Source organism: Ursus americanus, chromosome 1 (assembly GCF_024610735.1).
Source record: "Ursus americanus isolate L20-20 chromosome 1, mUrsAme1.1.p, whole genome shotgun sequence".
NCBI lineage: Eukaryota > Metazoa > Chordata > Mammalia > Carnivora > Ursidae > Ursus > Ursus americanus.
In genome coordinates this window covers 89,349,209-89,376,981 of record NC_142127.1, presented here as the reverse complement: position 1 = coordinate 89,376,981, position 27,773 = coordinate 89,349,209, and the positions used below count along the sequence as shown (strand labels likewise).

The 27,773-nt window shown below is 47.8% G+C and overlaps 1 protein-coding gene across 3 annotated transcripts; it reads right to left on the bottom strand.

The window, feature by feature from the left end:
* Positions 1 to 7: 7 nt before the first annotated feature.
* STK36 (serine/threonine kinase 36) lies at positions 8 to 27,735 on the bottom strand. 3 transcript variants are annotated; one of them, XM_045777514.2, is made up of 27 exons: positions 27,602 to 27,735; positions 26,834 to 27,008; positions 25,976 to 26,116; positions 25,788 to 25,865; positions 24,367 to 24,497; positions 23,883 to 24,132; positions 22,459 to 22,552; positions 21,996 to 22,165; positions 21,657 to 21,844; positions 21,043 to 21,142; positions 19,304 to 19,447; positions 16,052 to 16,231; positions 14,961 to 15,058; positions 14,431 to 14,536; positions 12,985 to 13,135; positions 12,655 to 12,782; positions 12,017 to 12,121; positions 11,416 to 11,514; positions 11,245 to 11,333; positions 10,903 to 10,966; positions 10,604 to 10,714; positions 8,928 to 9,002; positions 8,366 to 8,540; positions 7,973 to 8,120; positions 7,596 to 7,743; positions 6,287 to 7,033; positions 8 to 5,285 (listed from the first exon to the last, which is right to left on the bottom strand). In XM_045777514.2, the coding sequence occupies exons 2-27, from the start codon at positions 26,915 to 26,917 to the stop codon at positions 5,142 to 5,144; spliced, it is 3,948 nt and encodes a 1,315-aa protein (XP_045633470.2). In that variant the 5' UTR covers positions 26,918 to 27,008; positions 27,602 to 27,735; the 3' UTR covers positions 8 to 5,141. The 3 variants fall into 3 exon arrangements, with proteins under 3 accessions (XP_045633470.2, XP_045633471.2, XP_045633472.2); XM_045777515.2 differs by lacking the exon at positions 27,602 to 27,735 and adding an exon at positions 27,456 to 27,520; XM_045777516.2 differs by lacking the exon at positions 27,602 to 27,735 and adding an exon at positions 27,346 to 27,412.
* Between the last annotated feature and the right edge of the window lie 38 nt (positions 27,736 to 27,773).

The window sequence follows — 27,773 nt, the reverse complement described above, 5'->3', positions numbered from 1 at the left end:
CCATGAGTCCCTGGTATAAATAAGTGGTTTAATATGTTCATAAACGCAGTAAAGACACAAATTTCCTGTGCAGAAGAATTCCAAATAAACTGTGTAGATACTCAGCCCTAAAGGAGGGGAAGCCTAATTCCCCATTCCTTAAGTATGGGCTGTACAAAGTGACTTCTTTCCAAGAGCACAGTAAGGAAAGGGGGAAAGGGGCGGAGTAGGGCAGAAGTAGTAACAGTAGAAAAATCTGGCAAACACTACTTCAGCCAGGTGATCAAGGTCAGCATCAACAGTCAGATACATAGGACGCACCCTTGATAGGTTATGAAAATGGCACTTTACTTTTGTGATCTCCCTCCCCAAAACCCATAACCCAGTCTAGTCATGAGAAACATCAAACAAATTCCAATAGAGGGGCATCCTACAAAATACCTGACCAGTACTTCTCAAAACTGACAAAATCATCAAAAACAAGAAACTTCCGAGAAACTGTTACAGCCAGGGGAGCCTAAGGAGACAGCCAAATGTAATGCGTAATAAGACTAAGGAAATCTCAATAAAATACAGGCTTTGGTTAATAATGTATCAATATCAGTTCATTAATCATAACAAATACATCATAATAATGTAGGATGTTAATAATAGGGGAAGTGTAGGGAAGGAGTATATGAACTCTCTACTATCTGCTCAACTTTTCTGTAAATCTAAAACTGTTCTAAGATACAAAGTTTATTAAAAAAAAAAAAAAAAGAAGTCAAAAGAAGTCTGCCCAGACCACCTTAACCAAGTGACCAAAGGTAACTTCACCAATAATGGGAAAAAGCAACATCATTAGCTTCGGATGTGATATATGATATAGAAGACACGACACCACTTATATAGTGTTTCTGCTAAAAATGCACCTGTGGGGTGCGTGGGTGGCTCAGTTGGTTAAGCGTCTGCCTTCGGCTCAGTCACGATCCCAGGGTTCTGGGTTCGAGTCCCAAATTGGGCTCCCTGCTCAGTGAGGAGTCTGCTTCTCCCTATGCCCCTCCCCACTGCTCGTGAGCTCTCTTTCTCACTCTCTCTCAAATAAAGAAATAAAATCTTTTAAAAAATAAAAATGTATAACCTGAATCAAATCACAAAGAAATCATCAGATATACCCAAACTGGTCAGTATTCTTCAAAATGTCAATCAATGTCAAAAAAGGCAAAAGAAAAGATGAAGGATGGTTCTAGATTAGAGACAACACAACGAACACAAAGCATGATATTTGGTTAGATTCTGGACCAGGAAAAAAATTGGTATAAAGAACATTATTGGAAGGAGGTGGGCAGGGGTTAGGCTAAAAAAGGTGATGTGTATTAAGGAGGGCACTTGTTAGGATGAGCACCGGGTGTTATATGTAAGTGGTGAATCACTACATTTTATGCCTGAAACAAATATCACACTATAGGTTAACTAGAACTTAAATAAAAAGTTGAAAAAAAAAACAGAACGGTTTTGGGGGAAAAAAACCCATTATTGGAACAATCGACAATATTTGAATATGGGCAGCATACTAATTAACAGTATTATATCAATGTTAAATTTCTTGATTTTGTTAATCACGTTGTGATTATATAAGTGAGTATCCTTGATCTTCAGAAATTCCCCCGTAAGTATGTAAAAGGTAAAAGGACGTGATTTTACAACTTACTAACAAATGGTTCAGAAAAAATGTGGCAAAATGTTATCAGTGAATCTGGGTGAAGAGTATATGCAAGTTCTTTGTAACTATTCTTTCAACTTTTCTTTAAATTTTAAATTTAAAAATTTAAATTAAAAAAATCTATTTCAAAATAGATGCTTTTTAAACTACAGCAATGACAACATTTAAAAAGGGATAGGTAGAACCAGTGTGACAAAATGTTGATAACAGCCGAATCTGTAGGATCAGGGTTTGGAAACATATTATGCCATTCTCTCTACTTTTAATGTTTGAAAACGTTAACCTCCGTCTCACACCAGAAGGGTTAAAACACATAAACTCTCTTACACATGCAAAAGCAAACACAGGCACAAATCCTCAAACCTTCCAGACATTCTCTGAATTCCAGGCACTACCCAGACCATTCACGTCAAATCATCTCAGCACTTTGTGCAATGATATAAAATGAGGTGAAATTGTTTACATATTTCTAATCCATTAGATTATATGCTCCCAAGGATGAAAACGTGTTTTCTTATCATGCTTCCTCATGAAATGATTAACTATTGTTTTATGTGAGAACCTAAAAAGTTTGTATATTTAATTTCTCTACATCAAATATTTTATGCACCAGACAAGCAAGGTATTTCTAGCTAGTATTTAATGAATTATTTGGGGGAAAAAATAATTCTTTCCCAAGGTAATTCTTCCTAGTTCATCTTTTAAGGGGAAAAAAAATCTAGATTTTAAAATACAATACTGTATTTGCCTGAATCCAGACAAATCTTAGTGAAGTACTGTGGCTTTGTTAAAAACAAAAACAGAAGTTCTGATCTGTTAAAGATACACCAAAGTACTATGGGTAACATTATATGTTTCCTGAGAGTTGATTTAAAATACTTGAAAAAAAAATAAAATAAAATACTTGAATAGAAAAAGAATAGATATGGCAGCTGTTGGAACCGTAAAGCAGTTCACTGAATTCATATCTCTACTTTTGTGTGTTTAAAAATTCCCAACTAATAGACTTAACATGTTCAAAACCGAACTTGAATTTTCCCACCCATTACCACTCCGCTACTAGCCTTCCTCATTTTAGTTAATGGCAATCCCATTCTCCCAATTGCTTAGGCCAAAAATCTGGGAGTCCTCCTTGTCTACTTTCCTTTGTTCACACCCCCACATCCAATCAGTTAAAAAATCTTATTTGCTCCATGTTCAAAATAGATTCAAAATCAGTTTTTCACCATCCCATTGGTACTACCGCAGCCTCCTACCCACTCACCCTTCCTCCCAGCTGCCACCCCTCCCCACTCTTCACAGTCCATGCACAACACCAGAATGAAGAGTAATCTCTCAGAATATAAGGCAGATCACATCACGTCTCTATTAAAACTCTCCATTAGATGCCTACTTTACTCAAAGTAGTAGGTCTACAGGCTTACAACATCTGGTCCCCACTATCTTCCTGTCCCCATCTCTACTATTCTCCCCCTTCTTCACATCTTCCATCCAAATTGGCCTTCCCCACAGCTCCTCAAGCCCCCAGGCACGCTTCTGTCTCAGGGCCTTTGAAGTGAGTATTGTCTCTGCCTCAAATTTTCCCACAGCGATCTGCGCTGCTTATTCCCTCATAACCTTCAAGTCTCTGCTCAAAGGTCATCTCAGTGAGGCCACACCTGACCATCCAACTCAGCACCCCTCATCCTCTCTGTGCTTAATTTTTCTCCAGAGCTTTTCTCACCTCTCTATGTGCTCTACAGAATTCGCTGATGTTAGTAAGTTCATTGTCTTCCCGACCAGAATGGAAACTCTATGACGAACATGCATTGCTTATCTCCAGTGTCCAGAACAGTACCAGGCACAGAGAAAGGACTCAATGGTGAACCGAATTGAAATAATCGGGATAGGAGGAAATTATAGTGGTCTCTAGGCAAAAAAGGTTATTTTTGCTAAAATATAAACACAGACAATGCACAACGAAGATGAGGGCTAAAGAAAATTACTTATAAAAAATAAGGGCACCTGGGGCACCTGGGTGGTTCAGTCAGTTGAGTGTCGGGCTCTTAATTTTGGCTCAGGTCATGATCTTAGGGGTGTGAGATCGAGCCCTGTGTCAGGCTCCGCACAGAGTCTGCTTACCCCTCTCTCTCTGCTCTTCCCACCCCCCCCCAACTCGTGCACACACACACTCTCTAATAAATAAATAAAATCTTTAAAAAAAAATAAGGGCACTTTACTCATCTTTCATTTCGAAAACAATTAGAATTTAGGAAGGACAAAAAGTAGTCTCCCCATTTTACGGATGGAGAAATCAGGGTCCTGAGAAGCTTGTTGCAAGGCACCTAGTGAGTCGAGGTTTAAGCTTTCAGTGTTTCCAGCTGGATCACGACTCTAACTAATGGGTCTGCCAAACATCTCTTTCCGGTAAAATGCTCAATGTCCATAAACAGCTGCCCTTCTCAAGCAGCTGGGCTTCCCTATACATTGAAACTCCATCAAACATCAAAACTTGTCACTAAGGCTGAGATCACAAGGCAATCCAGTGTACGTCTCTGTTTAATCCTATCCCTCCCTATTTCAGCTCCACTGGCCTTGGCTTGGAAGTAGGAGGCCACGTGTAGCTCATCTGGGATGGAGGAAGCCGGAAGGCAGGAAGAGATATAATAAAGAAGCTCCCAAACCAGGATCTTGTGTGAACAGGACACAAGTGCTTCCGGCATCACACAGCAGCTGAGAGGAGCTGAGCCCCCCAACCTCTTACCCTGGCAGCTCCAAGTAAGGTGAGGTATACCTTTTATGACAAGAGTTTTCAGAGGAAGGATGAGCAGAAGAAAGGTAGGAAGGCAAGAAGGCAAGAAAGAAAAAGAAAGAGAGAGAGAGAAAGAGGAAGGAAGACAGGCAGGCAGGAAGGGAAGAAAGGAAAAAAGTAAGAAAGAAAGAAAAACAGAAAAGAAAGACTCTCCACCCTAATCCATGGATGGGAATGTGGACTACGGGTCAGGGAACCATCCATAGCAGGGACGGATTTATCACTTGGAGGTGAGACAGGCTCTGTCTTCATCACTGTCCTGGGGCCAGTGCACTAAGGCAGGAACCTGCTAGGAGGATTATAGGAGCTCCAGAAAGGAAGAGAGCTCTCAGATAGAAGGTGCCTCTGATGTCCCGGAGACATGTTCTTGGGATTAAAGGCACATGACTGGAGGAAGAGCCTTCGATGTAGAAAAGGAAGGAATCTTCTCTGGCACCAACATCAATGAAGTTTACTGGTTGAAATCAGTATCTGGGGAAAGGAGGGAGCTTTATACATAAATCTTTTCTAGTTTCTTGTTCTCAAATCAGTTGACTTGCAGCTTATCTCTCTTTTTTTTTTTTAGTCTCTTTCGCTCTTGGGTGAGTTGGTGGCTCATGTAGTAGAAAAAGGAGAGGTTGGCAATAAGGGGGCAACAACGGCTGGAGGACGGACCGCAGGAATCTGAGATCACGTGCTGTGGGTTGGCCTCAGGAGGTGAATGAGTTTCCTGCAGTGTCTGGCAGAGGCGGGCCGGGGGCTGCTGGGCGCCAGTAACTGATTCCCCAGAGAGAGCATGGCTAATCGCTCACTGGCCCCCAGGGACACCAGCACCTGTGGGACAGAGAGCAGATGACAGAACACAACATGGCCCAGCAATTCCCACTCTAGAAAAGAAAGAAAAAGAAAACAGGCTCTTGGGGACTCAGTCTAGAGGGGGCTCATCAAGACCAGAGTTCTACTCCCATTCGCTTTGGTTATACACCATGAAACCGAGGCACCGAGGGATCCATGCATTTGTCCCTAGAAAGGTAATACATGCCACCATGACAGTCAGTCAAAAGTGCGATTCGCAGCTGTGGATCCTGACCATTGGGCCTTAACCTCATTACCACTGAGAATCCCTTTCATTATTTCCACAGGGATTGCCAGAAAATCCTATAATTTATATCATTGCCATCCCATCAAAACGTCTATTCCGCATGGACCATCCAATGCTACCACATTGCATTATAATAATTTGGATGTTTAGCCTTATCAGAGGTAGATGTGTGATTTCCACTAGGCCACTTTATATACCAAGCAGAAACAACAGAATAAAGCAGTGGTTAAGGTGTGGGGCTCAGGACTCAGACTTCTGAGCTCAGAAGTCCAGTCCCCCAAACTAGCTTTGTAACTTGGACAAGTTCTCAAATTCTCAGTGCCTCAGTGTCCTCACCTGCAAAATAAGGACCATAATAGCTTAAACCAGATAATAAAGGTAAAATGCTCAGCATGCTGCTTGTCACATGGTGAGTGCTGAAAAAAGACAGCCGTTTCACGGCCCCCAGGATAAAATCCCTCAACACCTCAACATGGCCTAGTGTGTCCTCACCTCCTTCCTACACAGCCTCAAGACAGAAACCCTGGTCCTTGAGATGCCAGGAACTTCCCACTCATCGGAGCCCTCTCCTGCACTCCTTCCCTTTTTCAGGGTGGGAGATGGGAGATGAGTTTGTCATTTCCCACTTCCGGACAGGGGATTTGTGGGTGTCCCAATTCCTTAAAGACGACCTCAGAAAAATGTTGTGAAATACAACCCCATTGTTGGGGTCCACGAGTCCCCAGGGGTGTACCTGATGGATGCAGGGCTCCTGCCGGAGGCTCCGGAGGGCAATGAGGGCGGCCTCCTTCACGTTTAGCTGGGGGTCTCCGCACGCCATCTCTAGGAGCCGCTGAGGGACTTGGCACTGTAACAGCTCTGCCCCCAACCCCTCAGGCCCCAAGTTGCCCAGAGCCGATGCGGCATTGCGCCGGATGCCAGCCTGAGGGTCTCCAAGCAGCTGGGTCATACTGGGTACCGCAGCGGCCAAGGCAGGGCCCAGGGGACCAGCTTGGTAGGCTGCGTTGCCCACAGCAAAGCTGGCACTGCGCCGCACAGCAGGGTCCTTGTCTCCGAGCCCCAAGAGCAGGAGGCTGAGCAGCCCAGCCTGGCTCTGCAGCGCCCCACGCAGGGCCATGCTGTGTTGCAGCAAGTGTCCCAGGAGCCCGTAAGTGCGCGCCCGCACAGAATTCTCTGGATGGCCCAGGAGACTCCGCAGGGGCCGGTAGGACTCATCAGAGCCGGCCAGGAGTTCTTGGATAAAGGACAAGTGTCTGGGAGACAGCACTCGGGCCGTGTGGGCCAGCAGGGAGAGAAGGTCAGAGGTTAGCAGTGGCTGGTCACCCAGGAGGGCAACTGAGAGGAAGGAGATGACAGTTCTAGGGGAGGCAGCCACCGCGTTCACAAACTGGTTGAGAGAGGTGGGATCCGTGAGGGCCAGGCGTGTGAGGAGACTGACGGGCAACTCAACTTGAGGCAACGGAAGATGGTGGCAGCAGACCTGGGAAAAGAGGGCCAGGGCAGCAGGCAAAAGGGGTTCAGGGAGAGGGAACACTCATTGCAGCGGGGTAGCTCAAAGGAGCCCAAGCTCTGGCAGAGAGAAAAGCCAAGCTATGCTGAGAAACACCCCAGAGAACTGGAAGACCTGACCCAAGCCCGCCACGTGAGACACGGTGGGGAGCCCGGGGGAACAGGTGCAAGATCATTCCTTGCTCTGCAAGGACGCGGTCTCTCCGCCTTCAAAGGCCCACTGCTTAGTGCCAAGAATTGCCAGAGAAATGATTCCTGGCTGAGGAGCTGAGTCTCCAGTGCCTAGACTGGGATGTCCTCCCCATGGCGCTCCAACAGATCCAGAGGAGGGACGGATGGAGAGAGGAGGTGCCAGCCCCAGGGCCAGCCAATGCCTCTGCTCAGGCCCAAATGCCTTCTCCACTCCCAACTCTTAGATGGAGCCAGACCCTCCACTCTTCCAGGGGCCCAAGAGCTGTTGGCAAGTGAATTCGAGAACACAAGGTTGGCCATCTTCCTCCCCGACTTGCGTGCCTGAGTAGCTTCCCAAGTACCTGCAGCAGGTGGGCTGCGACTTCTGAGTCCCCCAAGTCAGCCAAGACGCCTCCGAGGAGGTCGTCATCCACATCCAGGGCGAAGGGAAAGCAGAAGAGCTGGCAGACGGAGAGCACCACAAGGGGCAGAAACTCAGACCCATGAGGCCTAAGGAGGGCAGTGCGGAAGGATTGACTCGGTCTTGCTCACCCACCCTTTACCATTCTCGGCCCCCTTCTCAAATCCCAGAGTCCGGCTCCCCTTCCCCAACCTCACCAATCCCACTGCTCTCCTCGTAGCTCAAGCTGTCAGCTACGGCTCTCCTGCCTCCCCTCTCCCCACCCCACCCTGCAGACTCTCTGGACCATCTGGTCTCCCTCCTCTAGCTCCAACTCACGCCCGGCCCAGCTGATGCAGGAAGCTGGGGGAAAGCAGATGCTTCAGGGTGGACATGAGGATACTTCCACGCTGTGACAGGTGACTCAGGCATAACTGGGGCTCCTGGGTGAAGGTGGCCACAGCCAGGCTCAGCAGGGCTGCCACGCCTGGAAACACCCAGAATGGAGACCCAGTGGAACAGGTAAGAGGCCCGGGCACTCCTGCTTCTCCAGGGCTCTCCGAGCTTCCACCTACTTAGTCCCTTTCCCACCCAGCGTAGCCCGCACCATCCTCTCCCCAGGCGACAACAGTCGTAGCAATCTCTGTGGGCTGATCCGGGGCTGGGCTGCTTTCTTTGAAGAGGGCTCAATACTTCGGCCCCACAACGGAGGCCATGTTGATGGAAAGATACCTTGGGGTGAGATCAGCGTCCAGTCTGGCTCTGGGCTTTGTGGCCTGGACAGTGACGGCTCCTCTTCCTGTGGAGACACCTCTTTGGGGAGCTTTAGGGCCATGGAGAAGCGGTGCCACAGAACGGTCCACATTTCTGAGCTAGCCACGTCCCTTATCAGGCTACCCTTCCCTGGCTGGAGAGGAAATTGAAGGAGGGTGGGTGGGTAGGGAGATCGAAATCAGGCCTCAAAATGCTTCCCCTTTATCCCTGACCTACAAGGAAAGAGAGTCCTAGAAATAATTCCTCTGTTTTCCCAACAATCTGGGATTTCCCGGTTGTCTGAATTCCCTTTCTTCTCACATCTTAACCCATGTGTATGTCTTCTGGAAACCAGGGAATTACGGCTCTCCTCCCCCACTGAATCCTGAGGGAGGCAGCTGTGATTCCCCAGAAAGGGTCCGTACTAAGGGCAGGTGGGCCCATTCGAAGGCTATTACGGGCACCCTAGTTTGACAAAAAAGGCGAGTGTGGGTTGCTTCATTCTTATTGCCTAGCGGTTCAACCTTGGATGCGCCCATACCTGGGTTACGAGGTGCAGCAGGAGGATGAGGAGGCCGTCGTAGAATCCACAGCCACCGGGTGGGGTCAGCCGGACCTGTTGGAGAGAGGCAGGAAGAATGCAGGTCCTCTGCAAGCAACTCCTGATCAGGCAGAAAGAGCTCTTCCTCAGCCCGGGGAAGTGGGGAGAGCGCTTCTGGACCTAGGAGTCTTGGTTCCTGGCTATTCATTCAATGACTACTTCTACCCCAAGGACACATAGTCTGGTAGGGTAGGAAGACACTTGCTGGACAAGAGGGTGGGGTGGAGGTGGGGCGGAGACACAGTGGAGAGGGCCTAACTCTGCCTTCTGGAGGTAGGACACTGATGAATGAAAAGTTTAAAAGGCAGTCAAGTGAAGGAGGTGGTAGGAAGGGACAGCATTGCAAGTAGTACTCATAGCATAAATAAAGCAGCTCATGAACGACGACAGTGACCTTTGGAAGTGGTAAGTCCTGGTACAGAAGGATTAAGAGCCCAGAGGAAACAGATGAGCTTTGAGGAGAGGGTAAAGGAGTTTGGACTTTATCCCGGAAGCAGCGGGAAGCCACTGAGGATTTATGCAAGGTCCATATGGGCAAGATTTTTGTCTCTTTTATTCACTGCTGTATCCTCAAAGCCCAGAATAGTGTCTGGTCCTCAATACGGATTTCTGTGCTAAATGCCTGTTGGTTGAACAAATGACTAGACTTTTAAGAAAGCTCACCCTGGTGGCAGTGAAGAGAATAGACTGGAGAGGAGAGTCTAGAAAAGAGGTCCCTTGGCAGGCAAGAGTGCAAGATAGATGATGTGCACATGAACAAAGGCGGGGCAGGGACAGTGGCAGGCAGCAAAAGATCTGAGAGATGACAGGAGGGCTGAACACATGGGGCCTGGGGGAACCATCTAGATGGGGGAATAATGGAGCAGAGGGCGCAGTCTATGAGGACTCCCAGGTTTCTGACTGGGGCTCCTGGATGAATAGGAATGCTGTCCCTACCACCTCTCTGAAGTTCAACTTCATCTAGAAAAAGCAGGTGAGTATCATTACATTTCATGTGTCTCTCTTTCAAGCATGTTGTGGGATAACATGTGAAGTGCTTCCTAAGTTGTAAGGAATTCTGTGCCTGTAAGGATGACAATCATCTGAATATGAAATCTATCCTTCTTTTTACAAAATGACATAAATATAGGTTTCAAAGTATCTAAAGAGGAGGGGGAGGGGTTAAGGCCTGGAAAAGGAGAAAGTGGAAAGGAGGCTACGCGGTGGACCGGATTCCTGAAGAGTTCTCAGGATGCCAGCCACCTTTTCCATCTCAGTTAAGGAGAAGGAGGGGGGACCAGGAGTGCCAACTGCAGGCAGAGGGGAAGAGATGAGGCTTTTGAAAGGACCTTAACAACAGGAGCAGGAGCTGCTGGAGGAAGGGACTAAAGCAGGCAGGGAAATCTCCTCCTCTGGTAACTTGGGTCCCCCTCCCTCTCTCCTTCTTTGCCTGCCAGTCGGGGCTCAGAGGGGGCTGTTATCTGGGGGCAGACAGAGAGGAAAGGAAAGACTCCTTGGCTCCTTTCCCCACTCCTTGGTTTGCCCCAGGCGTGCTGGCGCTGCAGTCTTTTCCCCTGAATGGAATCCTGGGTCTGAGTCAGAGAGAAGGCGTCTGTGTCCTCCCTGGCCCACCTCACCTCCGCAGGGGCAGACAGAGCGTGTGAGGCTGCTGCAATCCACTCCACAGGCTGGAGGTCGAAGGTCACCCCTTGCTGACCAAGTTGTCCCAACAGACAGGCTGCTGCACTCTGGGAGGAGTCAGAGGAGAAGGAACGTCTGAATCCATGCAGCAGGCAGGACAGGCAGAGAGCATATGTCTCTGTCAGGCCCCACGGATGCCTCAGAACCTGCTGCTCATGGGACAGTGACGCCTGTGCTCCCCAAAGGGCCGGACGGCAGGGTGAAAAGGGGAGGAAGAGGAAAGCTGAAAACTCACCACGAGAGAGACGACGTGTGAATGGGTAAACAGAGTAGCAATCTCATTGCCTAGCTTCTCCATTCTGGAAAAAGGAGATACATCAAAGGGTGCAGCCGAGGGAAAGGAGGCTGGTGAATGGCCTCCCTCCTCGCTGGACAGCACTCTCCACAGAGACCGAAGGACCATCGCCAAGACACAAAGTCAGTAGGAAGCGAGGTCTGCTCTTTGTAGAGAAGACTTCACTCTCTCTATCCCAGTCCGTCCTAAGGACAGGCTGCAAGGTGCCATTTCCCATTTCTACATCAGGGTGAGCTATGGGGATGGAAGACTCCAGTGGAGAGACCCCACTTTATGACTTACCCAGAAGGCAGATCTTGCAGCCGGAGGACAAGAAGGGAGAGGACGTAGAGGGCCACTTCGGTAGACTCTTCCCAATCCACTACCTTTACCTACGAAGGAAACCTCAGATAGCAGAGCAATTTCTGAGTGAGACAGTGGGGCCACCACGATACACCTGTGTTGCTGGCCTACCTTGCCCTGGACCAACATCAACAGTGACTCCAAGGCCAGGGGCTCTTGCCCTAGAAGATGGCACAGGCGCTCGCTGACATGGCAGCAGGAGTAGAGAACCTAAGGGAGTGGGAAGCAGTCTGTCAGTGAGGCTGAGTGGCCCCTGAGCTGAGAAGCAGGCTGGCCTCTCAACTGATCTAGTATCCACCACGGGGGTATTAGAGACGCCCAGGCCATTTCCACCTCTTGCTATAAGTCAGTGAGATCGGGCTACTTCTCTGTTCTGATGAGGACTGGCTAACAGTGGGGCCATCTCAGTGGAATACATTTAGAAGCAGAAAGGAGCCCTCTGGGATCTCTTGTCTCTCTCAGTGTCTTTCTCTCTCTCTTAGTCCTGGGGATTAAAAAGAAACCTGGGGGCGCATGGGTGACTCAGTAGGTTAAGCATCCAACTCTTGATTTTGGCTCAGGTCATGATATCAGAGTCATGAGATGGAGCCCCACATCCCACGCCCAGCACGGAGCCTGCTTAAGATTCTCCCCCTCCCTCTGTCCCTTCCCCCCTAAAGAAAAAAGAAAAGGAAAGAAACCTGAAGTCCCAATGGTTTGGGACAGGCAGTACCTTGAGAAGGTGGAGGCACAGGACGGGATGCTGCAAGCCAGAGATGAGGGACGGCCTCAGCTGGTTGTTGTCTTCAGTAAGCTGATTCGCCAAATGCCGAGAGATCTGTAGGGACACAGCCCAAGCCTCTCTCCCATTCCCAGGATTCCCAGCCTATTCCTCTCCTATCTCCAATGAATCAGGTTTCTCGCCCCTGCTAGTCACTCTCCCTCAGATTCACCAGGAACCTCAGACCCCATCCCATCCCCAGTCCTCATAGCCAACGGAGAACCAAAGGTCCTGGCCTAGTTTCGCCCTAGTGTAGGCAGGTACAGAGGAAAGTGTTGTTGGCCAAAAGGGGGGCAGGAAATCTAAATCCTGAGCCCTTGAAGAAGCATCATGGGTGGCTTCAGATCAGCTACCCTGCCACACGGGCAGTTTGTCACTGAGCTCTCTAACCAGCTGGCCAAGGGCTCTGGGATTTTGGTGACATCATGTTCTACAAGTGGCCCAGATCCAGGGTGGGAGAGCATCAGTTTCTGAAAGTGCAGAGTAAGGGGAAGCATCAATGCTAATCTTTATGTCTTTCTGAGAAACTGAGGCCAGCTTCCTCATCTCCGGCAACATGGATGAGAGGAACCAGAGACCGCAGCTCAGACCTGCTCCTTGGCTTCCCAGCAGCTGGGCAGCCCCACCGGGGCCGTGCATATGGCTGCCAGCGCGGAGGACATGGCTCCAGGCAGATCCTCACTCTGCTCCCGCAGTGGCTGGCTCACTTGGGGGGCTCCTATGGAGAAAGGCGAAGAACGCAGGGCGGGGTCTGGTTGTTTCTCTCAGATCCCCGTTCATTCTTTCAGTGCACAGTCACTGAGCACTCACTGAATGCCAGGCACTATTCAAGGTAATGGCAGTCGGTGGTGGTGGGGGGTGGGGTGCAGAGCCAGAGTTGCTCCGGACTCAAGAGAACCTCCGCGCCCTACTCTGGTTACCTGGGGGTGTGTGGAAAGGGAGCTGGGGAACGGTCAAGCCGTGAAGCAGCCCGTCCAGCACTGCCCGCTGCGTAGTCAGCAGGCTGGAGTAAAAGGCTTTGGAGATGGTCCAGCTGTTCCCATCCATGGCTTCACACAGAACAGTAAAGCACTAAGGGAGACAAGGGCGGGGTTGACATTAGAGCAGCAGAGAAGTGACGGGGCTTAGGATAAGGAGCAAGAATCCCCCAGAGAACCTGGGAAAAAAGGAGAAAACCCAGAGGGACCAGCTGTGGCATTCAAAGTATCCCTCGCACAGAAAATGCATTATAATCGCCTTCACGTTCCAAGGATGGCAATTTTAGATGGCAATCCTTCTATTCTCTAATCAGCTGCCTCCTGATGACGCTTCTCAAAGTGTTATCTATAGACCATGAGTATGAGAATTCCTGGGGATTCCTGGGTCCCTCCCAACCCAGTCCTACTGGTTCAGAATTTCGGGAGGAGGGGTGTTTATTCCAAACTCCCTATGCACTCACTCCACAGTGACATATAGGGTAAATGCTAGTCAATAACGTAAATTGCTGATGGCCAAAAGTTAGGTTAGACATTGAAAAAGCTTCCTGACTTGAATGGGTGAGGAACTTTAAAATAGGCTCTCAGACTAGAAGAGTTTGAACGGACTGCTAGCTGGAGGCAGAAATGCAGCCCAGATCTGTGTCCCTCATTGTCAGTTTGAACAAAGACTAGGCAATGGCTTACTTCCTTACTGATGTTCCTCTCTGTCTCCTCTGAGATCAGTCAGAACTCAGCTATCTAACATAATATAATAAAAAATCATTATTAATAAAAAAAAAAAAAAAGAACTCAGCTATCTTCTTGTTCAATCCTCCATTCTCCTGTCCCTCACCTCCAGAGTCCAGGGGCGAGAACCCACTAGTTTATTGGTCCACAGGACAAATAAGTTTGGGAAATACTAGCCCATCTGCAAGTCTCTTCGAGAAGGAATGTGGTTTCCTGAAATAGGCCACAGTGTTTAATGCCTCTAGATCTTTATATGCACTGCTCCTTCTGCCTGGAATGTCCTCCCTACTTCCTGCCTCACCTACCTGGCAAACTGCTATGCGTTCTTCAAATCCTAGCAAAGATGACTTCCTTCAAGACTTCTTCTGTGACTCCCCAAGTAGCATTAATCATATCTTCTTCAGTGGTGCTTCTATATTTCATACAAGTTTTATATAAGTTTTAATGTACTTCTCACACTGTTGTCCTTGATCATTTTTCGTCTCCCCTACTAGACTATTTCTAGTCCCTTGAAGACAGGGACTTTCCCTTACTCATGTGGCACATGGTCGGTAAATGTTGGTTGTATTACCCTGACCTAACCCTACAGAGGTATAAGAAAGGGGAAGGTAGAAACGTGGGGAAAGACATCAAAGACAGAAACCTGGGCCAGGGAACGATTACCATAAGACTATCCCTCCGCAGGGTCTGCTCAGAATCATCTGGTTGTGCCAGCAATTTCCCCAACAGGTCCAGAAAGAGGTTGGCAGCCTCCTGAAACACCTGTAGGCTGGGAAAAAATAGCCCATCTCTCTAAGAGCTCACATGTGGTAAATGGGTCAGTTCTGGGCAGGCAGGAGGATCTCTGCAAAGGAACATCTCAGAATGCTCCCTCCCCTCTCCCCTGCTAAACACACACACAGTCTTCTATATACATCCTCCTAGCCCCTTCTTTGCAATTTTCTCTAGGTTATTCACCAATTGTGACCCTTCCATTTAGTGTTTGGTGACCCTTAGAACCTGCAAGTCTTGGGATAAACTTAGAGGGGTCCCTGAGTCCTTAGAAGGGCTAGCTAGACCCTCAGCAGTTAGTCAGCTGACCCCTAACCTGTCGGCTTCTCCTTACTTAGCCTGTTCCTAACAGAGAGGGGAAGAAATGGGGGTAGAAATTGAAGCCAAAGGGGCCAAAGGAGCAAAGCTGGCTCTCGTCCCACCTGTCACCTGTCTGGCTCCTCTCCAGATTGAAGGTGCAGGCAAAGTAGGCCTGAATCACAGCCATCAGGTCCCGTAAGAAGGTCCCATACCAACATTGCTGCCAGGGAAGAGGAGAGAGAGTAAGGGCAATGAAGAGGATGGAGACGAAGAAGAGAAAACGCAATAAAAAAAAAAAGGGTGTCCTATACCCAGTCAGGTTGATCAAACAGGAAGGGGCAGAGGGAAGAGAGCGTCGGACAGAGAGGGGACATCCAGAGGTAACAAGTGGCGGCCAGTGGGCTGTATGTAGCCTGAAAATGTGTCCTGTTTGGCCAGAATAGCATTTAGGAATTTAGGAGGCTCTGTTTTTCAAAATCACTCAAATTCTTTTCTAAATTTCTTAACAACACTCAGGGTTAGAACTCTTGAGCAGAATGCAGCTTCCAGCCACCTGAGCTGAGGCCCCATTAAACGTTTCAGTATTCTGTCCTCTCAGCTCGGCCACAGCAGAACACAGCTGGTGCAGGGAGGGATTCGGCCTCAGACACACTGAGCCTCAATCCTAGCTCCTCCACGTACGGTCCCTGTGACCATTTACAAGTTAGTGCCTGTGTATGAGTTGGCGAATCTCTGAATTTCAGTACTCTGTTCTATAAAATCAGGGCAACAGAAGCCTAGAATTTAACATTCCCAAACAGCGCTCTAAAGATTGGAAAACTGTGCATACACATCTGGATTTCTAGCTTCTCTTAGAAAACTGGGCGAGCTGGTACCACTGGGCACGTGTTCTCACGTGGCAACAGTGAGCTGGAGCCGAGGGGATGTCCCATTCACAGACTGGGCACAAGCTCTCCAATTTCTCGTGGTCCCCACTCCTCATACAGTGGCCCAGAGTCTATACTTCACCGCCTGACAGGATCCGTCTGGTCTCAGAGCGCAGCAGAGCTTGCAACTCGTGATCCACTAACTAGACAGGAGGCAAGAAAAGAAAAGGCAGGGGGCCGAATAGAAATCCAAGGTGAAGAAACGGAAGAAGAAGAAATTTGAAGAAGAGAAAGCCAAGGTGAAGGAGCTCCTGAAAGCCTTGCGAGGCTCCTGGCGTAGGGCTTACCTGCTGGATACTGTTGCTCTCCTGGCTGTGTCTGAGCAGGCTGAGCAGGAGCCCGGGGAGCCCCGCCTCGCGGCAGAAGGAGTACAAGGGAACGGAGTCACTGCAGCTAGACAGAAGACTGCTCAGGACCCGGAGTGCCGGAAGGATATGGGATCCACCCTCCAGCATGCCTTTCAGGATCTGGGTGACATGAGGGAAACAGACAGTCATGATATTATCAGAGGGAAAAGGAGAGTCACAAATACCAGTGTCCCCAAGGAGCTGGCAAAGCAGACTATATGTTCTCACTCCTTTCTTTGGAACTCTAAAACCCAGGGAAGGAGAACAGAGAAAAAGGGAAACAGCGTCAGGGAAGAAGAATATACATGGACAGGTCACCTGACTTACAACAACAGTGACCAAAGTAAAGGGGACCTCCCCTCGGTCTCTGGGGGACCCAGTGCCATTCCTATCTGCTCCCTCCCTTGTCCAGCCCTTCACCTTAAACACACACACGAACACACACACGCACACACACATGCATGTGCACGCACACACGTTTACACACTTCCAAAGATTAAAAACAACAGACACAAAACAATGTAATTCAATTCCAGACAGATAAAACAGTATTGTCTAACTCTAGATCAAGATTTAACTATGACCCACAGGCCAAATCCAGCCTGCCACTTATTTATATGGAACCTGCAAGGTAAGGGCACTATGATACTTTTAAACAGTTATTCTTTAAAAAGTTAACTCTTCAAAAAAGAATAACATTTACGTCAAGTGCTTTATAATATATCATTCTCTATTTCTAAATCTTTTCACTTATTTGCTCATTTACTCTTTATAATAACTCTGTACAGTAAACACAATTACCCATTTTACAGATGAGAAGACTAAAGCCTCTAGATAGGTTAAGCAAGGAGTCAATTACCACATAGCTAAAGAGTAGTTCAGCTGGAATTCCAACTCCGCAAGACTTAACCTGGAGGCAGAGCTTTTCACCTGCCTCCCTACTGAAGTTACCACCCCACTACAAGGACAGCATGGAAGGGCCAGAAGAGAGGTGCAAGGCGCCAAGGCAATTCAATGGGGAAAGTAGAGTCTTGGACCCAGGGTGCTGGGATGACTGTAGAGCCATGTGCAAAAAGATGAACTTAGAGCCCTACCTCACATTATATATAAAAAGTAACTCAAAATGACCTAAATGATAGAGCTCCAACTAAAAAACTTTGAGGAAAAAATAGGAGAAAATCTTCCAGACTTTGGATTTGGAAAAGATTTCTTCCATATAACACCAAAAGCGTAATCCACAAAAGAAAAAAATGGTAATTGGACGTCATCAAAATTCAAAAACTTTGTGCTTCAAAAACCACTCTTATGAAAATAAAAGGGCAAATCATAGACTGGGAGAAAATATTTGCAAACCACATATCTGATAAAGGTCTCCTATCCAGAATATACAAAGAACTCTTACAACTCAAGGGTACAAACAACCCAATTTAAAAATAAGCAGAAGAACTGAATAGATATTTCACCAAAGAAGATATACAAAGGGCTAATAAGCACATGAAAAGATGCTCCACATTAGTTATTAACAAAATCCAAATTAAAATGACAATAAGACATGATTTCACATTCACTAGAATGGCTGTGATAAAGACAGACAATACATGCTGGCAAGAATGTGGAGATACGGAGCCCCTCACACAGTGCTGGTGGGAATGCAAAATAAGGCAGCCACTTTGGAAAATAGTTTATCAGCTTCTTAAAATGGTAAACATAAATTACCATTCAACACAGCAATTCCTAGATAGCCAAGAAAGAAAAATGAAAGCGTTATGTCCACACAAAGACGTCCACGTGAATGTTCGTGGTGACATTATTCATAAAAGCCAAAAAGTGGAAACAATTCAAATGTCCATCAACCGGTGAATGATTAAACAACATTAATTATGAATGCCAATTAGACAAAATGTTATCCTTTAAAAAAGAATCTCGTTCTTCTCATTAGTATACTTGTATTAGCTCTTGTATACTTACATCTGTATTTTTAATTTCATCAACAAAATTTTTTAATTTAAATTCAATTAGCCAACATATAGTACATCAATTTCAGATGTAGTGTTCAATAATCTATCAGTTGCGTACAACACCCAACGCTGATCACATCACCATCAATAAAAATTATGTGGAAAAGCTCTTTCTCTCATTACAGAAGTACTTAATATCCTCCATTTTGCCTCTTGCTCTTCAATGCTCAAAACATTTACCATCCGAGTTTGCCAACCCCTGCTACAAATGAATGCTTTTCCCTTCAGAAAGAGAAAATTGAGACCTGTTCGTTCTTTCTTTCTTCCTTTCTTTCTTTCTTTCTTTTCTTTTTTCTTTTTCTTCCTTCCTTCCTTCCTTCCTTCCTTCCTTCCTTCCTTCCTTCCTTCCGTTTTTTCTTTTTCTTTCTTTCTTTCTTTCTTTCTTTCTTTCTTTCTTTCTTTCTTTCTTTCTTTCTTTCTTTTTCTTTCTTTCTTTCTCTCTTTCTCTCTCTCTCTTTCCTTCCTTCCTTCCTTCCTTCCTTCCTTCCTTCCTTCCTTCCTTCCTTCCTTCCCTCTCTCCCTCCCTCCCTCCCTCCCTCCTTCCTTCCTTCCTTTCTAAGATTTATTTACTTATGGGCACCTGGGTGGCTCAGTCAGTTGGGCATCTGCCTTTGGCTCAGGTCATAATCCCAGGGTCCTGGAATTGAGCCCTGCATCAGGCTCCCTGCTCAGTGGGAAGCCTGCTTCTCCCTCTCCCTGCCCCCGCTCATGCTCTCTCTCTTGCTACTTCTCGCTGTCTAATAAATAAATAAATAAAATCTTTATAAGAAAAGATATACTTAATAGAGAGAAAGAGAGACCGTGCATGTGCAGGGGGTGGAGGGGCAGAAGGAGAGGGAGAGAAGAATCTCAGGCAGACTCCCCACTGAGTGTGGAACCAGAGGTGGGACTCGGGTCCCTCGACCCTGAGATCATGACCTGAGCCAAAATCAAGAGTTGGGCATTTAACTGACTGAGCCACCCAGGCGCCCTTTTTTTAAAAGGTTGATTTATTTATTTTAGAGAGCCGAGGCCTGTTCTTTCTGTGTTACTAAAGGAGGCTAGCAAATCTTGAATTAAATAGATGAATTGAAAGAGAATTGAAAAAGGGACAAACTTTCTTTTTCTCCTCATGTTTTTTAATGCCTCATCTGTGATTACAATAGTCTAAAATCCCATTACGTGTGCCCATTACCTGCCCCCCGGCCTCATGCAGCTGGCCCTGGATGCGTTGGCAGAAGTCAGGATTGCACAGCAGAGTGAGAGGGGCCTTCAGTTGGACAGGTGCAGGCTCAGCGGTCTCTAGCAGGTGCTGCCACTCATCGTCGCTGTCTGGCTCCTGAGGCATAGGGGAGTGAAAGAGGTCAGGAGCATGTCACGTTCAAGGGTAGTAGCGCCCAAACTGGGGAATCATGGAGTAAATGCAAGAACCAGTGAATTCTTCGGCACACATGTATTTGTTTCAACCACCAGTTTAAAAAGGTCTAGCTGGCAGTACGTGAGGGGTCTTGAAAAGTCTCTCAGAGAATACTGGCATGTGTTCATAAAGAGATACCTACAAATAGGTCTACTGCAGCATGGTTTATGACGAAAAACAATTGGAAATGTCATAAAGCTAATCAGTAAGGGAATAATAAATCATGGCACACCCATCTTAGGAAATATTATGAAGTTATTAAAAAGACTATAAAACGGGGCCTGCATCACCTAGGTAGTAGTCCCCCCAACACTGCATAAAAGAATCTCATCGTGAGGAAGTATGAATTTGAGGAACATTCTACAAAATAACTGGCCTGTGTACCTCAAAACAGTCAGTCCTGAAAAACAAAGAAAGACTAGGAACTATTCCAGAATAAAGGAGACTAATGAGGTATAACAACTAAACACGATGCCTTACTCCGGATTGGAGCATGGGCTGGGAAAAATTTGTTTTCCCCTATAAAGAACATTACTAGACCAACTGGCAGACTTTGAATATGGATTGTAGATGAAAGAACAGAATCATATCAGTGTTAAATTTCCAACTTCTGGGGACACCTAGGTGGCTCAGTTGTTAAGCGTCTGCCTTCGGCTCAGGGCGTGATCCCAGAGTCCTGGGATCGAGCCCCGCATCCAGCTCCTCCCCTGGGAGCCTGCTTCTTCCTCTCCCACTCCCCCTACTTGTGTTCCCTCTCTCACTGGCTGTCTCTCTCTCTGTCAAATAAATAAATAAAATCTTAAAAAAAAAAATTCCAACTTCTGTAATTGTACTGCAGTGGGTGTAGGTCAATGGTCTTGTTCTTCAGAAATATGCACTAAAGCATTTAGGGGTAAAGGGACGTGATTGCATCTTACCTTACCCATACATAGATATCTAGGGAGAGAGAATCATAAAGCAAATGTGGCAGAACTGTAACAGGTGGGGAATCTGTGTGAAGGGTATACAGGAATTCTTTGTGGCGTCCTCACAATTACTCTTTAAGTTTGAACTATTCCAAAATAAAAAGTTAAACCCCCCAAAATGACATGCTCAGATGTAGAAGGATCTCCAAAACAGCTCATATGGTAAGTGAGGCACGATGTAAAACAGTATATCTGGTGTGAACTCAGTAACAGAAAACAGCCAAACTAGAGATTTCTGTGCGTGCATATACATATCTGCAAAAATTCAGCAAGCTTGGAAGAAGAAAGACTAAACTAATAACGCAGACACCACTGGGATGGGGGTAAAGCTCAAGAGGGACTTTGATTTTTACCCATGTGTTCCAATTTTTTATAATTACGTGTTCAGATGCTATGCAATTAAAATCTATAAATTGATAATAAGAAAGCAATCTTTAATACAAGGTGAGCTCCTACTTGGGATAGTCAGGAATCACTATTCCAGAAAAAATATCTACCCAGACCCAACATCCCATGGCAGGGTCAAGGCCAAGTGCAGCCCGTAGGGCTTACCTCATTTTCTAGGTCCACTGCATCAATGCTCCGCTGGCCCACCACCTCTGGCCTCAGCTCTGGGATAACTCGTTCACAATCCTGGGTGATGCGGTTTTCCCTGCCAGAGGAACAGGGAGTAGAGGAGTTCCAGACCTGTGAGGCTCAGGGTTCATTAACATGTTCCTTGCTCTAGGTCCAAGAGAAGCATGAAGAAGAGGCCATACAGGATTGGAAGGGGGAGAGCTTTCTTCTAGGATATGGCCAGGACAGGACGTTGACCACTCCACACGTATCCTTGACTGCCCTTCCACTTTGGATCTTACTCTCAAGTCTACCTTGGCGGCTTTCACCTGTAGCTCTCAACTCAAATAATCTTCCCTTTTGCATGGAAACAATTCTTTCCTTCTCAGTTAATGTACAGCTGAGGCATAGAGAAAGGAAGATTCCCACGATTCCTGATGAATCAGGAAAATATCAAGAATCAGAATTCAAGAACCCAGGACTCGGACTCCCAGGGCCCTGTCCCCATGAGGCGGTGGCTAGTGACAGGCACCATGTTGTATTTGCTTTGGCTAAAGCCAAAGACCTGCAAGATACCTCACCCTGTAAATCCCTGGCTATCCCCTCCTCACCGAGGTGCAGGAGGGGCCTCTCCAGCCCCCCACTCAGCCCAGCTGCTCTTCATTTCTGAGGCCAAGATGCCAGCCAAGAGGCCTGGTTCCTGAGGAGTGGCTCTTAGTCTAGGCAGCGGGGTTGTGCCAGAAGCCATCTTGCTGGTCCTGTCCTCTTGCTCAAGGGCAGGTCCTGTGTTCTGGTGTTTCTGTGGGAAGTAGGCAGGAGACACTGAATCAAAACTGTTTGGTTGCCATAGGGCAGTATGAATCCTATTCACGGCCCCTCCTCAACCTTCCTTCTTCAACCTCCCCAGTTGCTAGCCTGGTCATGTCACCTATCCCCTCTGTCCCACATACCTTCTGCTTGGCCTCCTCAGCCATGCGCTTACAGGCCTGTCGCAAGATGCGAGATTGATTGCCCTTGGGGGCCAGCCGATGCACCTGTTGGTCCTTTAGGACCTGAAGTTCTGGGGGTAGGCGACTGGTGAAAGGGGTGCCCAAATCTGGGCCTCCTGGTTCGGTTATTACTGTAGGGAAGGAAGAGGGAGAATACGTGATCACACTAGAGCCACGCCACCATCTCCACTTGGCCGGAGACAACTTCAGTGTCCTCAGGCTTCTGTGGAAGGAGACCATTTTGACAACGTGACAGAGAGGGAGTGGGGTGGCAAGGGAAGTGGCAGAGGTTAGGCAAAGGGCAAGGAAGAAAGTTCGAGCTGGTAGGGTAAAGCAGATGTGCTGCGTCCACAAGCTGGGGGAAGGAGCTAGATTGGGAAGAGTCCAGGGAAGTGCCAAAGCCCCTGGAACTGTAAGGACTCACTGGTGACACGACCAGCTATAAAGGGGTGATGTAAGAGGTCTGGCCAGGACAGACGCTGCCTGGGGTCCTTGGTGAGCAGTCCCTGCAGGAAGCTCTGTGGAGAGAAAAAAATACCCCATGGGTCTTCGCTTTCCTACAGGCTCTCTTTAACTCACCAGGAGAAGCAGGAGACCAGGACTCCTGAGTCCATTTCTTCAGCAAAGTAGCTGGCCTTGACCACACCCTCTCTAATCCCATCCTTAGGCCTCATTTCCCTGGCTCCAGGAACAGACTTTACTGCCTCCCCTCCTGGAGAGCCCCACATCTTGTCCAGAGACATTCTGTCACCTTCACAATCATCTTCAGAAAACAAACACTCAGAGGGGTCCAAACTGCTCACTGCGCCCTCCCTTTGACTGTGGCTTTGTTTGCGGCTGGGTAGGAACAGACGCATTTGTGGTTAAAAGCACACTCACACACAAGTCATTGCATAAAGATAGGTTTGGGAGCACGCAAAAACAGAAATCTTTCAGCAAGTCTTCAGATGGCGGTGGGGAAGGCAGACTGCCTCTGAAAAGGGTACATCTGTTATGAGGTATCCTTGGGAAAATCGTCAGTTGGGCCTAAAACAGGAATAGAAGGTACTGGTCGATAACGATCACTGTTCTAAAACAAGGTGTCCTCTGTGGCTCTTGCTGAACGAAGATGCCTGCATGTCTGCTCTAAGGGAGAAGGAATATCCTATGCCTATCACCCACTTAAGTTTCTTTTGTTTAGATTCTTTTCGATAATTACTTGAGCTTCCCCAACTAAATAGGTTGGGGAGAAACTTGTCCCTTTTCATCTTAGAGCAAGAGAAAGTTATAATGAGACTGCACTCTGGGAAAAGTTTGCATTTAAATTCCATTGAGGGCCCAAATTTTGCCCTAGATAAGAATAAAAAGGGTCAACTCTTTTTCCTCCCTCCCTCCCTCCCCCACTGAGACTTAGCTGCAATCAACAGGCACCGCCTCTGTCATCTGCCCCTAATCCTGAGCTAGCTAGCCCCTCTAGCTCTGTCTATTGGGATGTCTGAACAGTCCTTTCACGAGGAAGACTGACAGTTCTGCGGGCAATTCTAGATCTCATCTGGACCTTGCATGTGAGAGGAAATAAGTGGAATAGAGGGTGTGTAAAAGGACAGCATCTGTCCCTGGTGGCTTGAAATTACCTTTCCACTGTGATAAAGAATAAGCCCCAAGGAGGGGCTGCTATTCCCAAGTTTGGCAGACCTTAGAACAGCCTCCCAGAATCAGCCCCTGCAATAGAAAGCAAGGCAGCTGGGCCCAGCTCCTGCATTCATTCAGTAATGGCAAAATCTTGCCCTAGATTTTGGAAAAGGGAACGGGGAGGGAAGAGGAAGACAGGTTTCTCATGCAAAAGTAATCTCCCTTTCTGTTCATTACCTTGAAGCAAGGACTAATGATGGTCGGCCAGCGCACAGGGTCCTTGAGAATGAGGCTGACCAGCTGAAAGATGCTCGTAGTGTAGAAGGGAGGGGTGCCTACAGCCAGCTCATACAGTATGCAGCCCACAGACCAGAGGTCTGCGTTGTGGTCGTAGGGTCGCTCTTCCACCAGCTCTGGAGACATATAAAGCGGTGTCCCTTTGATGGATGTCAGCACCATCGTGTTGGTGCTCATCGCCCGGGCAAATCTGGGGGAGATGATGGAACGGAAATGGGAAGAGAGAGTGTAATCGATACAAACTAGGCCTGGTGACTAGGCCTGTGTAAGATATCCCAAACCCACACAGAGAGCACCTTCCTAAAGACCCAACAGGAATCCCAGTCTCCAGCTTGGCTTCTAAAATGAGGCTCAGGCCAGTCAAGCAGATGGTCTAAGACTCCCTGCAGAACAAGGAGCGGAGACAGAAGGTCAGTCTCCTCACCCAAAGTCACAGAGCTTGATGCCGCCACCCTTGGCAAGAAGGATGTTCTGAGGCTTCATGTCTCGGTGAAGGATGCGGTGGGAATGCAGATAGTACAGAGCAGACACCAACTGGGCAGCAATGGCTTGAACCTAGGGGTCAAGCAGGTGGCAGAGAGAAAGGAGAGGTCAGGTCAGAGGAAGGAGCCTACTGGCACCTCCCTAAATAACTGATGTGATCTTCTCTTCTTTTTCTTTCTTCCAGAGCTTCCCATGACAGCTTCCTTAGTTCTTGCCCCCCCAATTCATTCATTCTTTCATTTGTTCATTCACTCATTGAAGAAAAATGACCATGGATGGGCAAATTATCCCATGCCTCTCAGACGCGTCATTTACAAGCTGGCGATAATAACACCACCTCCCTTACAGGGTTATTGCAAGGATTAAGTAAGTTACAGCATGCTATACTCAGAATGGTGCTGGGCACTTAGTAAACCTCCAATATACATTAGCTGTTATTAAATAAGACGAAGTCCTTTTTCTCAAGAGAAGTAGTCAAACGAATAAGATACACAAAATGAGCAAGATGATGACTTACAAATAATAATGCTCAGAGGGAGATGGCATGCTGCATCAGGAAGTCCTGAGGGGGGCCTACTTGCTAGCGTACAGAGAAATCTCTAGAAAAAGTGTGGTTGGAGAATGTGTTTGACCAAACCCCACTGCTAACCACTAGATCCTGCTGGTGAATCCTGCCTTAACCACAACGCTTATCCCCTTCTGCCCTCTTTGGTACTACCACACTAGCCCTTCTTCCCCAAGGGTGCCTAGTGACAGCAACAGCATTAATAATCGCTGATTAGGGGTGCCTGGGTGGCTCAGTTGGTTAAGTGTCTGCCTTCGGCTTGGGTCATGATCCTGGGGTCCTGGGATCGAGCCCTGCAATAGGGAGGGAGCCTGCTTCTCCCTCTCCCTCTGCCTGCCACTCCCCCTGCTTGTGCTCTCTCTTTCTCTTTCTCTGTCAAATGAATAAATAAAATCTTAAAAAATAATAATAGCTAACTATGTTGAATACTGTGTATCAGGTACTCTTTTAAACACTTCACATGAATTAATTCACTAATCTTTACAAGAGTCTCATGAGACAGACATTATAATTACGTCAATTTTTAAATGAGGAAACTGAGCACAAAGAAGTTAAAGTAACTCGCCCACAAAGATCCAGCTAGAAAATGGCAGGGTCAACCTTTGTAGTCCGAGATTTTTGGCTCCAGTGTTCACATACTTTCCTGTCACACCACACTGTCTCCATATACACCCGGGCTCTTATATTTCCCTCAGGAGTTTTTCAAAATGGTGACTCTCAGTGCCCTCAGGTTTCCCTAGCAGTCCTTAAGCTGAAAAGAGGTAGGGGAGGGGAGAAGTTTGAGCCAGGAAACATACCTGGTCTTCAGGAAGTTTTCCGTCATCTTCCAAGATCTGAAAGAGCTCTCCCTCAGCATAGTCTGTCACCACCACCACCTGCAGGGAGAAGGCAATGGTCCTGATGGCTCCAGATTTATGCGTTCTGAGGTCAGGAAATTTCTGGGACCTTTCTTCTTGGGGAAGGAGGACCCAAAACCGAAGTGCACCTCTTTGTCAGTTTCAAAGCTGTCAAGCATATGCACAATGTTGGGATGCCGCAGACCCCGCATGATTTCAATCTCTCGTTGCAGATTCCTCAGCTCCTTCTCTGAGCGTCCCAATTTTGGAATGAACTTCAGGGCCACCACCTGTCAGTGGTAAGATGAAGAAGAGTCAAGGCCTAACCACGCTATTGAAACATTCACCTCAGAGCTCCAGAACTCGGGCTTTAGACCATTAGAGCAAATTCTCATTACCTGCTAGTCTATTCTCCTTCCCCATGGTACCCTGGCCTTATCCAGGCCTCCCCCACCCCTTGCCCTAGGAGAAAACAGCTTCTGCCAGACAGCTCCCTTTGGTGGACTCTGGGAGAGGTGTTCTGATCTGGGTAAAGAACTCCGGGTAAAGATTTAAGAGATTTAGGAGAAAGAGAAGGACGAAAAAAATGAAGAAGAGAGAATAAGAGTTCAGGTGGTTTATCTCTTCTGGCATGGTATGATAGAGGAGAAAAATAATAAACATAAAATTTATTTATTGTTTACTAGGTGTCAGACACTGTACTAGGATAGTAATTCAGCGTGAATCACATTTAATCCTCAAACCCCATCAATCAGATACTGTTCTTATCTCATTCTAGAATTGAGGAAACTGACATTGAGAGGGTAAGTAACTTGTCCATAGCTCAAAGGCTACAAAGTGGTGGACCTAGGATCTGAGCCCAAGTAATCCAATATTAGGGCTCATGCTCCCTAAGAGGAATGAGGGAGTCAGTGCCTCAGGAATACAGGTCGGGATTCTGGTCCCATTTTCCACCGTAGTTGGAGGTACAGAACCCCACCCAAGAGATACCCCTCTTTGTTCACCACCTGAGCACTGTATTTTCTTCGACCCTTGTACACCCTCCCAAAAGAGCCTTCTCCAATCATCTCCAACACATGGTACTTTTCCATGACAGAGGTTTCAGGATCCCTCAGAAGGAAGGAGGTAGAGATGGTGGTGAAGGGCTACAGCTCCAGGGGCAGTTCCACACATTTAGGAGGCCTGGTTTGGGCATGGAAGAAAGGTTCATGTTAGCCACCTTGCCTTTTCCTGTTTCATAATCATCCAGGCCTCAAGAACATCGTAGGACGGAGTGGATGGAAAGATGAGATCTTGGCACTCCTGTCCTCCTCCCTCCTTTTCAGCCACCTCCTGTCCCCCAACCCAACCTCGTTCCCACCCGACCCCGCGTCCCCCTTCCCCCTCCACGCAACCCCGCCCACCCGCCCCCTCCCCGTCTCCCTCTCCCTCTCTTTCTACCCTGCCTCGCCCCTCGGCCCCGCCCCCTCCGCCCAGCCTCGCCCACCCGACCCCGCCCCCTCCATCCGGCCTCACCTACCGACCCCACCCCTTCCAGCCTCTTCCAAGTTCCCGCCACAGCCAACCTCCTCAGCACCCTCTCCCACGCCCCCTGCCCGCGCGCTTCGCAGACCGGAGCCCCTCTCTCACCCCTAGCCTAGGAGCTTCAAGCTCCTCAGGCCGGGGGACGTCGACCCTGGCCTTCAGCCCCGCCCCTTCCGGCTGCCTGCAGACTTTGCCTGACTTATAATTCTTCTCCACCCCCACTGCCGGTCTCTTTAGACTCCCATTGTTACCAGCAGTACTCGCTGAAACTGGTCAGAGAGGTTCAGAGGACGAAGGCGTTCCGAGTTGTTGGGAGAGACGGCGGACCGCCCATAGGCACTTCCTAGGGCACTTCCGAACCTTCTCTTGGGCATCAGGACCCACTAAGGACCAGGAGTCTACGGTTGCCTAGAAACGGCCGCT

Excerpts from the sequence above, each read along its gene's own strand:
- STK36 (XM_045777514.2), bottom strand. The coding sequence starts at position 26,917 with ATGGAAAAGTACCATGTGTTGGAGATGATTGGAGAAGGCTCTTTTGGG. Across the intron at positions 21,845-21,995 it reads CTGAGGAGGCCAAGCAGAAG|AAACACCAGAACACAGGACC; the intron begins GTATGTGGGACA and ends TACTTCCCACAG. Across the intron at positions 13,136-14,430 it reads TGCGGAGGGATAGTCTTATG|TGCTTTACTGTTCTGTGTGA; the intron begins GTAATCGTTCCC and ends TGTCTCCCTTAG.